Source organism: Camellia sinensis, chromosome 14 (genome assembly GCF_055761805.1).
Source record: "Camellia sinensis isolate YWXY chromosome 14, ASM5576180v1, whole genome shotgun sequence".
NCBI lineage: Eukaryota > Viridiplantae > Streptophyta > Magnoliopsida > Ericales > Theaceae > Camellia > Camellia sinensis.
This window is the reverse complement of record NC_138974.1, coordinates 84,767,125-84,782,614: the sequence shown is the minus strand read 5'-3', so window position 1 is coordinate 84,782,614 and position 15,490 is coordinate 84,767,125. Positions and strand designations below refer to the sequence as shown.

The 15,490-nt window shown below is 36.7% G+C and overlaps 1 protein-coding gene and 1 pseudogene across 5 annotated transcripts in view; one reads left to right on the top strand and one right to left on the bottom strand.

The window, feature by feature from the left end:
- LOC114273718 (coiled-coil protein) overlaps positions 1-15,490 on the bottom strand; it is a 44,959-nt gene that overhangs the window by 3,007 nt on the left and 26,462 nt on the right. For 3 of the 5 annotated variants that reach the window (XM_082907291.1, XM_082907293.1, XM_082907297.1), the window contains 8 exons: positions 12,642-13,199; positions 10,178-10,719; positions 10,037-10,100; positions 9,812-9,914; positions 9,389-9,576; positions 3,520-3,645; positions 2,519-2,589; positions 625-687 (listed from right to left, as the gene is read on the bottom strand). In XM_082907291.1, the coding sequence (XP_082763417.1) occupies positions 625-687; positions 2,519-2,589; positions 3,520-3,645; positions 9,389-9,576; positions 9,812-9,914; positions 10,037-10,100; positions 10,178-10,719; positions 12,642-13,199 (1,715 nt within the window). The remainder of the gene's footprint in view (positions 1-624; positions 688-2,518; positions 2,590-3,519; positions 3,646-9,388; positions 9,577-9,811; positions 9,915-10,036; positions 10,101-10,177; positions 10,720-12,641; positions 13,200-15,490) is intronic. The other 2 variants (XM_082907292.1, XM_082907294.1) reach the window with 1 other exon arrangement.
- On the top strand, positions 5,752-6,590 carry LOC114298056 (putative galacturonosyltransferase-like 7 pseudogene; annotated as a pseudogene).

Below are 15,490 nucleotides of genomic sequence, written 5' to 3'. Positions count from 1 at the left end.
AATATAATACATATATATAATTCATCAATAGCCAATGCAAGTATTTTCAATGGAGAAGCAATCTTAATTACAAATATTAAAGGAAAAGGTGTTCTTACTTGTATCATTTTTATCTTACAGATATCAGACAGCTTTGGTGTTACCATTGTTGTCAAATCGTGACGCATATCGCATATTGGATTCAGCTATCATGAGATACATCTAATAATAAATGTCTAATAAACAAGAAAGGTAATTCACAAGAAATCATGTTCATGTACATTACAAATTAAGAGTGGAGAAAAATCTATAATACCAAAAAAGTTTAATGTTCCCTATTGGTTCACTTAAGAAAAAGTACAAAGAAAGAAAAACTAATAGTTGCATAAGTCAAGTCACTGTGTTTGCCTTCTGTAGTATCTGAACATATCATGTATAATGTGTTAACATCAATCTGTTTTCAGAAGACACTACATCAATGATGTCAGTTTTCCATAACAATGGATACTTTGAATCATACTGTTGCTCAAACTAAAAGAGCATTTTGTAGGGGTGCAAGATTGCTTATATGTCATTAATTAAATAACAAACTTCTAGGTTAAAAAGAAAAAAAGTTAAAGAAAAAGGTAGTATATAGAAAATTACCCATTATGCTCTAGTCCAAGCTCTTTAACTTCCCATTTGGCATTGGAAATCCGATCAACATACCTGTTAAAATTGCATAACAATGAAAAGTGCACCAAGTGTTTCACAAAAGAATTAAGATTGCAGTTCAATCAAAATGAATAAGTGTGTACATATGTGAATGTGTCAAATTGACGCTACTCACATCATTTTCCTCCCACCGTTCTTGACCAAGTCAAACCACTTCTTACTGATATCTTTCTTAAACACTTTACTGACAACTGCTAGCCAACCAAACTGTGTTTTCTCATGGGTAAGGTAATTATTGGGTAACTTAATACTTCTTCAGGATTTGTTTTAAATAGGTATAATTGGATCGTGACTGATTTTAACCCAATATCTAAATGAGTTGGGATTTTACTTATCCACAGTGGGTAGTTTCAAGAGGTTAATGGGATTGGGTAAACATTGCCATCCATATTTGACATTGCCATCTGTACAATTAGGCTCCATTTTTCCCTCAATCAATAGTACACGAGGTCCCTCACACTGAGTAGGCTTCCACTAGTTAAAATTTTGGGCAAAAATCTGGAGGCTAGATCTGCATCCAGTTCACCATACCCAGCATTCAAACTTAATTTTGGAACAAACCTAGGTCGTGAACCTAGGTCGTGGCCTTTTTCGATGGCCTCAACAATTACAAAGCTAAAGCCAGCAACAGAGTACAATGTCGAAAAGTAAAAAAATTTTGTTGGCAATCACTTGAATATAAGCTCTAAGGTAGAGAGCAGCTCCTGCTTCCAAGGTTAGTCAAGTAAAGGCGAAGAATAGAAATAGAATATTATTCCACCCTTTTGGAAGTTTGAGTTAAAGTGCAAGAATAATATCAGTTTGAAGCCAACATGCCCCTAGAATTTCATAAACAAGGCAGGATTTCCTAATTTGAAAACAGTCAAGGGTCTGTATTGTTAAAATGAAGATCTAAAAAGTTAGGATGAGAACAGAGTCACGGAGATAATGTTCTAGGTTTAAACAATTAAAAAGTGGAAAACAATGAGCACAATAATACAAACACATATCAAGAAGAAGATTCCAGGCAATCACATCTACAAATCTTTACAGCTGCAATCAAGGATTGAGATGGCAACATATAATGCTTTAAGAGGTTAAACAACTAGAGAAGAATACTCAGGAGTCTTCTTCTCCATCAAACTGATTGCAAGGATTTACAGCTGAAGGTTGTCTTCAAGATATGAATGTACAACTCCAAAATTAGAAACTAGGGTAAAATTAACTAGACTAAAACCACTAGAAGGCACATGAAGGCCCATCAACACAACCAAGTCAATTGTGTAGAGGAAGTCGACAGGTTGCTGAAGCCTGAACACAGTGACATGAAATTCCAACTACATATCCTGCAAATATTCAGCTCAACTTCACTTCTATACCACTAAATTTTAAATCCGTATTTTACTCTTTTGTGGAAGATCTTGGATGATCCTCAATTTGGGTCCCATTTTGGTAACTCTTCCTTTCCAATTGTTAAATAAGTCAATTCTGGTTATTTGGTTTCAAGAATTATTACTTAGGTAATATTGTTAAGTTCTTACCGTGGTTTTATTTGTCTCGTTTAAGAATTTCAAGCTGATTTACATGTCAATGTAAAGCATCGAGGTTCAATACATTTGCACTCCAGCAACATATACAATAACTAACATGAGAAAAGCACAAAAAGATATTAATAGATAGTCAAGTGAAAATGAAACATGTAATAATATGTGAAAGGCAATAAGCGTCTTAGTTGACCCATATTAATCAACATAAATCCAGTTAAAATATCCTACTCACTTTAATCAAAAGTAGAATGCTTAATTTAAAATATAGACCAATGGTGGTATCCAGTCTTATTTCGTACCCATTAATATGAAGAAGTAATCTTGCAGTAGTTCTATGAATATGCTGCACAAGATCTGGTACAGAATCCACCTGATAAAAAACCAAAATACTTTCTCCCATCAGCTTTACTAAAACCTGGGGACTAGTTATAAAGATAATAACCAGGTAATGAAAACACATCCTTCAATGGAATGAACACTGAATAATAATGTCATTGACCAATCCAATTAAGAAACAGTTGTACCATACCAGCAATTTGGCGACTTTTCCCACTGAATTAAAGGAATTAAAGTGTAACAAATTTTTATAAAAATAAATAAAAATTAAAAGTTCATTACTTTATCAAAAAACTATTTAATAGTTCATTCAAAATAAGTTAAACTCAATATTACAGATTAGAAGCCAACAGATTAAGTAGGAAAAATAAGCCATGGCAAAGTCAATATTTTAAGATGTTCAGACATGTCTGCTCTCACTCTTTCTTCAAGCACATCATTCATGAAAAATCAGTCCACCCATATACCTATTCAATTTGCTTTAGTCTATTCACATAAAAAAAAAATCTAGTAACATGTACATGAACATGCAACTGACCATGTCAATCTGTATAATTGTATTGACCATCCACAATTTAACCAGTGAAGTTTGGATAAACAACGGTGAAATAATCTACATGCAGCATAGATAAAAAAAACATGGTCTGCATGTGCCTCGATGTGCGCACACATGTGTGTATGGTTGTGAGGACTGTCTAGGGTCGAAAAAAAAATTGTTGTCTGGCAGGTATAGTACCCATAGAATGAATCAATTTATAAATGAATAAATATGTTGTTTGGATTTAGAATAAATCATGAAATAGATTTACCAAATATGCCATATTTCAACAACAACAACAAAAAAAAAAGAAATTTGTCACTTTTCCACGAAAATCCACATTTTTGGGTGAATAATTTTAACAGTATTACAAGCCAGCAGACCAAACTTGAATTCTTTAAAAGAAGTCGCATAAGAGAAACGTACCAAATGTGCATAGAAATCTTCAACTACAGCAGCATTATTTTGCAAAAGCATCAATTGAAGATGAGCTTTAGATCTAAGCAATAATCGAGCAACAATAGATATAGTATCGGCACCTGCACATCTTTCCTGCAGCATGATATAGAAATTGTTACTCTATTCACACAATCGAAGATGGTGTAGCTTGATCTCATAGAGCACCTTAGTTGTATTAAACAATAAATAGTTTCATCTAAGCAAGAAACCACAATAAGTATAATAAAGGCATGAAATGACTTGAATCACCTATCTGATATGTTTCTCCATATCACAAGAATATTTTCAAATGACACAAGTAAGCAAGCTCCTCTGTCTTAGTGGTGCTTCAAACCTCAAACTTCATAATAAGTTGATTATTTGAAGCATAGTTGTCAAATTGAATCACAAGTAGATTATTTGAAGCATAGTTGTGAAATCGAAATCCTAATTTTGCGAACCATGAATCAGATCAAATCGCAAATCGTAGTATTCAAAATGAACTATAAAAAAATGATGTTAAAAATCGTATATATGAAAAGAGAAATAAATTGATTTTGGCACACTTTTTATTGGCAAAAAAATAAATAAATATATATATTGTACTAGAGAATGTACCAAGGGGCACAAGCCTAATACAATCAAAGCAAAAAAGAAAAAGGAAACAGGTATAAAACAAAGACCCCACATACAACAATCCAGACATTCCAACATTCCTAATACAAGCCATGAAAACCATCCACACCCAACAACAGAAATCATTTAATATTTTGCCAACTTCACATAAGGTTCCTTATCAACTTCTGACAACGATTTCCATTTTTCCAACTTGCTATTCCAGTAACAGCAACATAAGTGATTTTCATATGCTTCTCCTTGAATTGCCTCTTGAAATCTTCCATGAAAAAAAAAAAGCACTAACAAGTTTCTTAGGTAATATCAATCCCCTAGAATGGGACAGTTCAATTGAACACCCAACATTAATCTTCTCCTCACACTGGCCAACTAAAGGCCCACTATCCTTCTGTATACAATAGTACTTATATAAGGATATGATTACATCGGGTAATTGAGAAGACGTTTGCTTCCATAGCAAGATATGTAGGTCTAAATCCCACCAATCATAAAATTATTTGAAAACCATAATATATTATTTCTTTAAATTTAAAAAATGAACTTAGGAACCGTACATAGGGTACAAGAAGAATGAGTAAATGGGAAGTGACATCCCTTTATTTTAAAACTTAAAACACTTTAAGAAGATGTGTATACTTATTGTTCAAAAATAAAGAAAAAGAAAAAAACAAGATATAAAATAAAAACAATTGTGAAACCGTTACATCTGACTAAATTGATCCATATCATATTAACCATGTTTATTTCACCGAAATAACAATAGATAATTCATTGGGTGCAAGTTACTTTAGCCTTAAACATCCTTAGAAGATGTATTTTGACATTTTTTTAAGAAAAAAAGGTTAAGATTCTGTTGAGTTTGACTGGATCTTGTTGGATCCTATTAAAAAATTTGATTACCAAAAAAACAACAAATCATGCATAGATATTGATTATTTTCATACTAAACACTTTTAGAAGAATTCTAACATTTTCACACCAAACAAAAAAAGGGGATAGAATCTGTCAGACCTAATAATTCCAAGAATCACATGAATCATAAAATATGAATTGAAATGTAAATCTAATTGTGAATCATGCAATTCACCATCGGTTCTATTCCATGATATATTCCCCCATAAATTTGCATGGAGTTATGCAAACAATAACACTCCCCCTAGTGTTAATCACCCATAATTCTAGTGTAAGGGAAACAACACTTCCTCTTGAGCAGGAAATAGCCAATACAAAGAGGCACACTTGCAAGTTCAGCAACCAAGTTGACTATAATCAGAACAATGAATATCAAAAAAGAATAAGCAACCAAATACCCAAGGTTATACAATGGATGATTAGACCATAAAGGAAGCTGTTAAAATCCACCTACTCTCCACCTACTTCACCCACTTAAACCTACTCCACTAAACCTAACCCACTACACCACTACCACCTCACCTACTCCACTAAACCTAACCCACTACACCACTACCACCTCCACTTCACCTACTCCTTACCTACTACACACTCACCCTCTTCTATATATAGGAATCATGAATCATTGTAATATATATCAATACATCAATCAATAATATACATCAATTTTAACATGGTATCAGAGCGGGTTTAGAACCTAATATTTTCGCTTCACCGGCGGGCGGCAACCCGCCCGCCGGACCTCAACCTATTCCGCTGTCATCTCTATCAACCTATTACGCAAGGAATTACTTAGCCGATCTACTCGAGACCTGTGTTCGCAGAGTTATATACTGACTCTGATCTCGTAGTCGTCGACGATATCTGAAAGCTCTGGAGTACAAGCTTGGGAGGTAAGACCATCGGAGCTCCGGAGTACTGTCACGCCAACTTCAGCAAGTATTACGGCGAGTTTTTGGTCTGACAATCGGTTTTCCGGCAGTTCGCCGGCCAGAGCCCTTGCTACTTCAACACCGGAGTGATGGTGATGGATCTGGAGAAGTGGAGGCGGTTCGGGTACACGAAGCGGATCGAGAGGTGGATGCAGATCCAGAAGAGTGGTCGGATCTACGAGCTCGGCTCGCTCCCGCCGTTCCTGCTGGTCTTCGCTGGACACGTGGCGGCCATCGAGCACCGGTGGAATCAACACGGCTTGGGCGGAGATAACTTGAGAGGTAGTTGTCGTGACCTACACGCCAGTCCGGTGAACCTCCTTCACTGGAGCGGGAGTGGCAAGCCGTGGCTCAGGCTCGACTCCAAACAATCGTGCCTATTGGTCCTCTTTACTCTCTTCCGATTTCTCCCAATTCCCCCCACTCTCTCTCTCTCTCGGGTTAGGGAGGGAGAGGGCCATACACACCCATTTTCAGAGACATCCATCCACACCACACCACAGACTCATTATTACGCATCCCACTATCCCTTTTATTTATTTTATTTTATCTTTCTTCTTTCATAAAAAAAAAAAAAAAAAAAAAAAAAAAAAAAAAAAAAAAGCACCGCCCATGACAGCAATCATGCTGTTCTTATCTCCTTTCACTTTCTTTATTTATTTGTTTTTTTAACAGCACCTTTTGCCCACACCATTTCACACTTTTCTTTTATTTTTCTATATTACCATCATGCACCCTACAATCAACACCATGTGCTGGTTCCACCCACTTTCCTTTTATTATTATTATTATTATTATTATTATTAAAACAAAAAAATAAATAAAAAACAAAAAAAAAATACCAAACCCCATTGCACCCATTTTACAAATTTGCCCAACCAACCATATTTTATTCATCTCAGGGATCAACCCTGATTACACTTTTACACAAAAAAAAAAAACAAAACAAAACAAACAAACACATCCATAGGCGGGATTTGTTTTTCTTATCTACTCTGCCGCCGGTCTCTTCTTCTTGCCTCCGTCCTGGGCGGCCCTTGACGGTGCTGCCTCCGTGTTTCCTACGCCGCCGAGCACGTTCACTACTCCCTGCTCCTCCACTGCAGCATATGGCGGACCTCCAAAACGGAACATCACGGTGGCCTTCCGCTTCAGCTCCTTGTTTTCTGTCTTTAGCACACTTATCTCTGCTCGCGCATCCTTATACATGCGTTGGAGCAGAGCCAGCTGGGAGTTTAACTGTTGCACCTCATTTGTCCTGCTCTGCAGCCGGTGCGACAAGTTTGTGACCGCAGTCATGGTTTCCACACATGACTTCAATGTATACTGATTGGCTTCAATGTCAGTTTGCACTGCCATTTTTTGCTCCACAGACCGCATAGGAAAGTTCAACAGAGCAAACCCTGGGGCGCTTGGTTGAGGTTCACTGGCCCCCGCACCAGTTATCTCTCTTGTTGACTCGTTAAGGTCTGGAAAAAGAGTGAGCAGACCACGGGAAGACGAAGCCATTTTCTGGACAACAGAGTGTTACAGAGTGTCTCTCTCAGAAAACAGAGTGTTACAGCGTATCTCTCTCAGAGATCTCTCTCAGAAAACAGAGACACCAGAGTGTTACAGAGTATCTCTCTCAGAAATCTCTCTCAGAAAACAGAGTATTACAGAGTATCTCTCTCAGAAATCTCTCTCAGAGAACGAAGAGGTTTCCACTGGTTAGTTATGCTTTCAAGCCTCAGCCTCCGCTTCGGTTTATAAAGACCATGATGAAGAGGCAGACACGCGCATCGCGCGCCACTTGACGCCAGACGACAAAACGGGCGCGCAAGCCAATGTGGTCACGCGTCTCGCCATCATGTCCGGCACACCTTTTTATGGAATGGGCGCGCTTTTTGATGGCACGCCTTTTGATGGCACGTTTTTTGATAGATTGGACACCTTTTGAGGGTGCGACTTTTTAAGGGTCCGACAAGACTCTGTAAACTGTCCCGACATTGATTCCGGTTAGCTCCTTTATGGGTCCGACAAGACTCTGTAAACTGTCCCGACATTGATTCCGGTTAGCTTCTTTATGGGTCCGACAAGACTCTGTAAACTGTCCCGACATTGATTCCGGTTAGTTTCTACAAGGGTCCAGCAAGACTCAGTAAACTGTCACAACAACTGTCAGAACATTGTCTGCTACAACGGTCCGACATGACCCCATAAACTGTCTTCTACATCGGTCTGACACCGCCATCCAGTGTCCTCTACACCGTTATGACACCACCATACAGTGTCCTCTACAACGTTATGACACCCCCATACAGTGTCCTCTACAACGTTATGACACCACCATCCAATGTCTTCACCAATGGTCTGACACGACCATACAGTGTCACCTATCCTCTTTTATTTTTATGTATTTTCTTGTTTTGTTACTCTCTCCAAACTCAAGTTGGTTAGTTCCTATCCCCCTTGAGTTTGCGGGGGGCTGTTAAAATCCACCTACTCTCCACCTACTTCACCCACTTAAACCTACTCCACTAAACCTAACCCACTACACCACTACCACCTCACCTACTCCACTAAACCTAACCCACTACACCACTACCACCTCCACTTCACCTACTCCTTACCTACTACACACTCACCCTCTTCTATATATAGGAATCATGAATCATTGTAATATATATCAATACATCAATCAATAATATACATCAATTTTAACAGAAGCAGATTTCAAACTGGAATATATCAAGACTAAGATCCTTTGTAATGCCTAAAGGGAAGTTACATCATCGTTATATATGGCGATGGAGCTCTTCGAAGATTCTTCACTCCAACAATTGACGGAGCATTTGATCTCAATATGCTATAATATCAAACATGGCCATTAACATCAGAATCCTACGTAGGATTGGTGAGAGGGTCTCGTGGATTGCATCGAGGTTCTATAAGATTCTCCTTTCTATTAAAATTAAGGTAAAAATGCAAATAAGGATGATGCATATTAAATAAGATGAAAAATCACAAACCCGGCAATCGTACTTGCGATCCTGCTATAACACCAATTCTACAATGATTTGGATTGTTTTGACAATCTAGGATCGTACGATCCGGATAGCAATTTTGATAACCATGATATCAAAGTTGTTAAAAACCATAATGTTTGTAAGAAAGGAGGGAATATATATATATATAAGGAGAGCAGCCACAACTGTCATAGACCTCTCTTCCCAATATCTCCATAATAAATAATGTCAATTCAAGAATATCTAATAAAGCCAATTAGGCTACCAATCAGAGACTGAACAGAGAACTATAAATCACTGTGAACTAGAGAGACAACATTTATTAGGAAAATGGAAATAAGTAGAGCGTTACTTCATTTATAAATATACCTTGAGCCCAAAAGATGTGCTAAGTGGGTGACCAAAATTGGTATTCTGTGGACTAGCAGGCATCAGTTCCATATGAGTGAGGGATGTATTCATCGACGTTGGGGAAGAGGAAAAAAATGATACAGACTGGGGTTTTATCCATTGATCACAATCTTGTGTTATTCTGTATAATGCTGTCTTTAGTTGATCTGAGGATCATGAAATATAGGGCAATTTATAATCTTGAAATCCCTTCATACAAGACATTAAATAAACATATACAACTTAATAAGCTTTAAGAATACATCATAACAAGAAATAAAAGACAAAGAACCAAAAAAGAAAATTAAAAAAAAAAGACTAAAAAATGAAAAATAAAATAAAATAAACCTGAGAGAGAGAGAGAGAGAGAGAGAGAGAGGGGAGGGAGGGAGGAATACTTACAACTAAGCGAGTCACCCAAGCCCTTTCCACTAGGGAAAGTGTTCTGCTGACCAAATGTCTCAAAAACAAAATGGAAAAAAATCCCAAACAACTGATAAATTCCCTGTAAGAACTGACAGAGTCAGACAGAAGTACAGCAGAACAGAGAGCATCTTTAAGATTGGAACAACATACAGATAGGCAGAAGAAATCAAGGGGAAAAAAGGCTAGGAGCTACCAGTTTACCTTAAAAAACTCAACATTGACTATCTCCAGTTTCTGCATAAGCCTTGCATATTTATCCATCAACCTATCGAAAAACCAAATTCAGTTCACTGCATCTATGGACATATTTAATATTATAATGTCGGGGAAAGAGTATTTCACCTTAGAAGACAGAGTGATGATCCTGTTTGTGCGGTCATTTCTTCATCATTGCAATGAGAAGAATTATTTCTTGAATGATTGGGCTTAGAAATCCGACTTGGGAGTTGACTATCTTCATCAATGAAGTCTGCATGAAGATCTTCATTTTCATCTTCCGAGACAGAATTACTACCATTTACATGATTTGCATCATTTGTTTTTGGAGAAAACTTGTCACTTTGAGAATTCTCATTAATTTTTCCATCAGATTCTCCAGAGTTAGACCCATTTAGTGAAAAGGAATCATGGTATTCTTTGGAACTTAGTTTCACCAAAAATGGGTTTCCGCTTTTAAGCCAATAGGAAAATCCACTCTTCTTAGGACCAGTTTCAACTGAATCTGCTGATTTATTGGAATGCAGCACCCTTTTATTAGAAGAGTTACGTTCAGATGGAACAATCAGGGCTGCTCCATCACCAACAAGCCCAGCAAAACTTACAACTTGTATTGTTTCTGGAGGTAATTTTAGCCAATTCTCCTTTTCCAGAACCATTTTCAGTGCCTGGAAATTAAAAGTTTGATTAGTCATTTTATAAATGCATTCTGACTGCTATTCAATGCAGCACGAGGTATAAACAAAACTGGCAAAAGAAGATTAAACAATGTAAGCAATCATAACATTGAAAAAGATATTGTCACAAGTCAACAGACAAACAAGTGTACTGGAATTGAAAATTGATGGATTTAAAAAAAATAAATAAATTATAAGAGTATGCAACACAATATATATATTAAAAATAAAAATAAAAAGAGAGGGAGGAAGCAGGAAAAATAATGAACGGGATCAGAAAAAATTATACCAATGTGGATAGAAGGGTAAATGGATATTGCTTTGAGTTCATGGACGTGAAGTGCTTAGGGAGTCACCAACCAAAACCCACACCAATTCACATTCGTAGATGAATGAGCACATGGAATATAAAGTGTGTGAAGCAAAGTAAAAGACTAATTTAAACTAACTAGGGCTAAAAAATTGTTCAAGGTAAAAGTTCAACAAATGAAATCATAAAACTGATTGGCATTGATCTAATAGAGGAAGCCCTAATTGAATTAAAGAGCGCCTCCAAAGCTCAACTCAACACTTGACTCAGGAGAGGGAGCTTGTAATCCATTCAACCTAAAACTTTTAAGTATGTGTCGCAATAGGGATACATTTTAAAAGCTAGCACCATTTCTTCGTACTTTTAGCCATAGTTCATCATATCAATTTTATACTTATCCCTCTGAATCTTGGAGCGATTGAATGTTGGCATTTTGTGTATGGTTGGATTCTAAAATTCATGACTATTTTTTTTTTTTCTTTTCATTTTTCAAGAGTTCGACACTGTTTTGCATATATTTCCATTTTCTTTTCATTTATTACTTTTGGTATTTATACACACGATCTTCATCTATTTTAGGCAACAATGAGGTACTAACCATTTTTTGTTGCTTAATTTTGCTAGAGGCATTCATTTACAATAAACTTCTGTTCATATTTAGAATTAATTTATGAACTATTTTCTATTTTTACTACAATTAAAAATAGAAAATGTGATAAAGGTTGTTAAGTACCATCTAATATCATTATAAGAGACAAAATGCAAGATGGAAGTGTAAAAACAGGTTTTAAAATGTGATTGGTCCTTGTACTGAGTCATATTGTTACATTAGCATAGTGTAATGATACTGCCATTAAAAAAAAAAAAAAATCTGCATTATTCAACAAGACAAAGTGAGGCATCAGTAAATCAAGAAAGCATTACCCAAAAACATCTTTTGATAGCATAGCAATGGATATAAAATGAGTTAAATTGCACACCAATCTTGCTATCATTTCTCTCATTCTTTCTTCCTTTTAATGGATATTGTCATCTTTCTACTTCTCATCTCCTGCATTATCTCTTTCCTTTGAATCAAAAACCTTATCTAAAGACACAAGGATAAACAAAGAAAAATATAAATTTTAGTGTAACGGAGATGACAACATCATTTTTCCATCCGTATGACTAATGAATTATTGATGAAAAAAAGGCTAAGTGTTATGTGAATTAAAACCTTAAGGGAATCCAATGTAATTATGCCAAAGCTGCAAGGCTTATTGTAATTTCTCAAAACCTTAGGGGAGGTCAACGTAATTTACCCTAAAATTTATGAACCCATGCAAACGTGAATATGTATATATATAAATGTATATACACGTTATATAAATGCAGACAAATTCCAGAGAGTATGAGCTCTACAAAAATATTATTTACCTGAAAATAAAAAACACAAAAAATAAAAAGGAAATTTTAAAAAAATAATTGAAGTGGAATAGAAACATTTTTTACTAAAGTGAACTGAAACAACAAACTGTGCTTGCAAAAACAGCAGATAATTTATTTCAACAAAATATAAACTAAAAACTTACATATAAATAACATGAAAACAATGCGGACTTACATATATATTTTGCCGATGAAAAGCAACAAAATAGTTTTCACACACAGCCTTCACTTTCTGCCTGAACTCAACTGCTTTAGCTCCACAAAAAGCTTCCCCAGCCAAGATGAAGATGTTCAGGTCTTCATAATTTATCAAAAATTGATGAATGCTGGATGAAGAAACAGCAGCAGAAGAAAGCAACACTGATACACGGCTTGTTGTGAGCTGCCAAAGATTTTTGCGACCTCTCTGTAAGGTCTGCGAAACAAATACTGTAGCATCTTTCCTCAGTTGAAACCATGGAGACCCACTACTTGATGCTTCACTCCCACCATTCCTTGACTCATCAACTGAATCAGAAGAGTTTATACACACAGAACCATTAGTTTCAGTAGCATTAATTGAAGAGGTGGTAGCTGTTGTATGTACTCTGTCCATAGACTCAGAGAGCAAACCATTGTCTTCATTTGAACTATAAGAATTTCCTTTTACTGTATCAACATGCTGAACATCCCCAGAAACACCAGGAACATCACGTTGCTTCTGCTTTATGTGTGGAGCATGGCATGCTGAAACCTGTAAAAAATATATAAAAACCCATATAAAAAATAATAAATAAATAAAAACTACGATATTTTGTGGTCTGTGGGATTCTTGATAAATAAAAACTTACAAGATTCTTAGTTATTTTAAGTACACAACACTCGGGGAAAGTTTCCACATACATACCGTCCATCTTGTTTTAAATGGATAGGAAATGTTCTCATTTCCCCTTCCCTATGGACAAATATATCTCAAAAGCACAATCAAATTAATGTGGGAACAAGAAAAATAAATAAAAAATAACAATTTTTTAAAATAAACCTAACAATTGATAAGTGTTTAGGACTATACATCTGTTAAGTGTTAGGGGTAGTTTGGTCTTTATGTCTTCTTCTTATTATTATAAATAGTTATGTGTAAGGGGGGAACCCAAAGTTTTTGAATCAATATCATATACAGTAGCCGTTTCTCTCTCTCTCTCTCATTCTACAACTTCTGCTTCTCATCTATACATTCAATACATTCAACATGGTATCAGAGCAATATCTTCCTCCTCGAAGATTGTTCCATTCATTCTTCCCTCCTTGTTTCTTGTATCCTGGTACATGTATCAATTGTAAAAAAAAAAAAAAAAAATTTGCACTATGCTCGAAATCTAATGGGTATATACCCTATAATCTTCTTTTGATTTTTTGCTTATTATTGATTGTTTTTTCCAAAATTTTTTGATTTTTCGTCCAAACTGGGTGATTTTTCGAAAGTCATTGTTTGAGCTCTTTTCGGTTGGTTTTTTCCCTTTCCCTCACATCTTGGGGAGCCGATTGGAACCCTAGAGGTTTTGTTGTCCCTGTTTTGATGTATTTTGGCCCTACCTTGGATTTTTTTCTGTGTTTTGGATGGTCTGCTTCGGTTTTCGAGCTCCTAATTGATTTGTTTGCTTTGTTCTGGGATTATCTTGCACTGTTTCAGCCTTAGAAGGTGAGTTGTTGTGCTGGTTAGGTGTTTTTAGGACTTGTTTGATATCATGCTTGTGTTTCGTCACCATCTTTCTCTCATCTCATGGCTAAAAGTGAGGGTCAGGACTCTAAGGGCAAGGAAGAGAGTGGACTAAGCCGTAGAATGACTCTTGGTGACAGTCCTTCTCTCCAGATTAGTCTGGTCAAGCTTAATGGTACCAATTACTTGATTTGGTCCCGCTCCTGTAACCTTGCCATTGCCACCCGGCGTTTGACTGGCTATATTACTGGTAGTACCAAGCAATCTACTGAAGATGATGCTTTATCTGCTCAATGGATTTCTGAGAATGCTTTAGTTATGACCTGGCTGATCAATTCTATGGAGTCTACCAGTAGTCAGACTTTTCTTTTGATGGATACTGCTCACAAGATCTGGATAGCCGCATCTCAAATGTATTCTCAAAAGGGTAATGACGCACAGGCCTATGAATGGAGAAAGAAGATTAGTAACTTGGATCAAAAGGATCATTCTCTTGCAGTCTACTATGTTGAGTTGAGTGGTTTATGGCGGAAGCTAGATTACTACTAGAGTTTCCAACCAGTTTGCTCCACGGATGCCACTATGTTTCAACAGGCTGTGGAGAAAGAGCGGATGTATGACTTTCTTGCTGGCCTGAATTTGGAGTATGATCATATACAGGTTCAGGTGTTGGGTTGCTCTCCGTTTCCCACATTGCGCGAGACTTATGCCCTGGTTCAGCAAAAAGAGAGTCGTCGTAGTGCTATGGTGCTTGTCCCTATTCAGGATCAGTTAGCGATGGTTGCAACCCCAAAGTCACGTGATACTCAGCCTAGTCTACCTCAGGGTGGTGGTGAGGGTCCCTTGGTTGATCAGGACCGGTTAAAGTGTGATTATTGTGGGAAAGATAAACATGATAAAGAGCACTGTTGAAAGTTCCATGGTCGGCCTACTCAAGGCTGTGGTCGTGGTGTTCGTCCTCAAGCACATGTTTCTGAGACTACTGCTCGTGCCTCGGGTAACACTGGTTCTATTTTCCAGGATGAGCTTCACACTCTCAGGCATTTGATGGCTCGACTTGATTTTTCCTCTATCTTAGCTCCTTCCTCTTCTGCCTCTTCCAACTTTGCCTACACAGGTATTTCTGCTAGTGCACTTAGTACCTCTTCATTGTCGCCTTGGATCATTGATTCTAGTGCTACCGATCACATGACGGGTACTTCTAGTCTTTTTCATTCTTATTCACCTGGTTCTAGGCGAGATAATGTTAGAGTGGTTGATGATACTTTATCCTCTATCTCCGACAAGGGTTTAGTTCATTGCACCTCTTTACTTTCTCTTTCATCTAT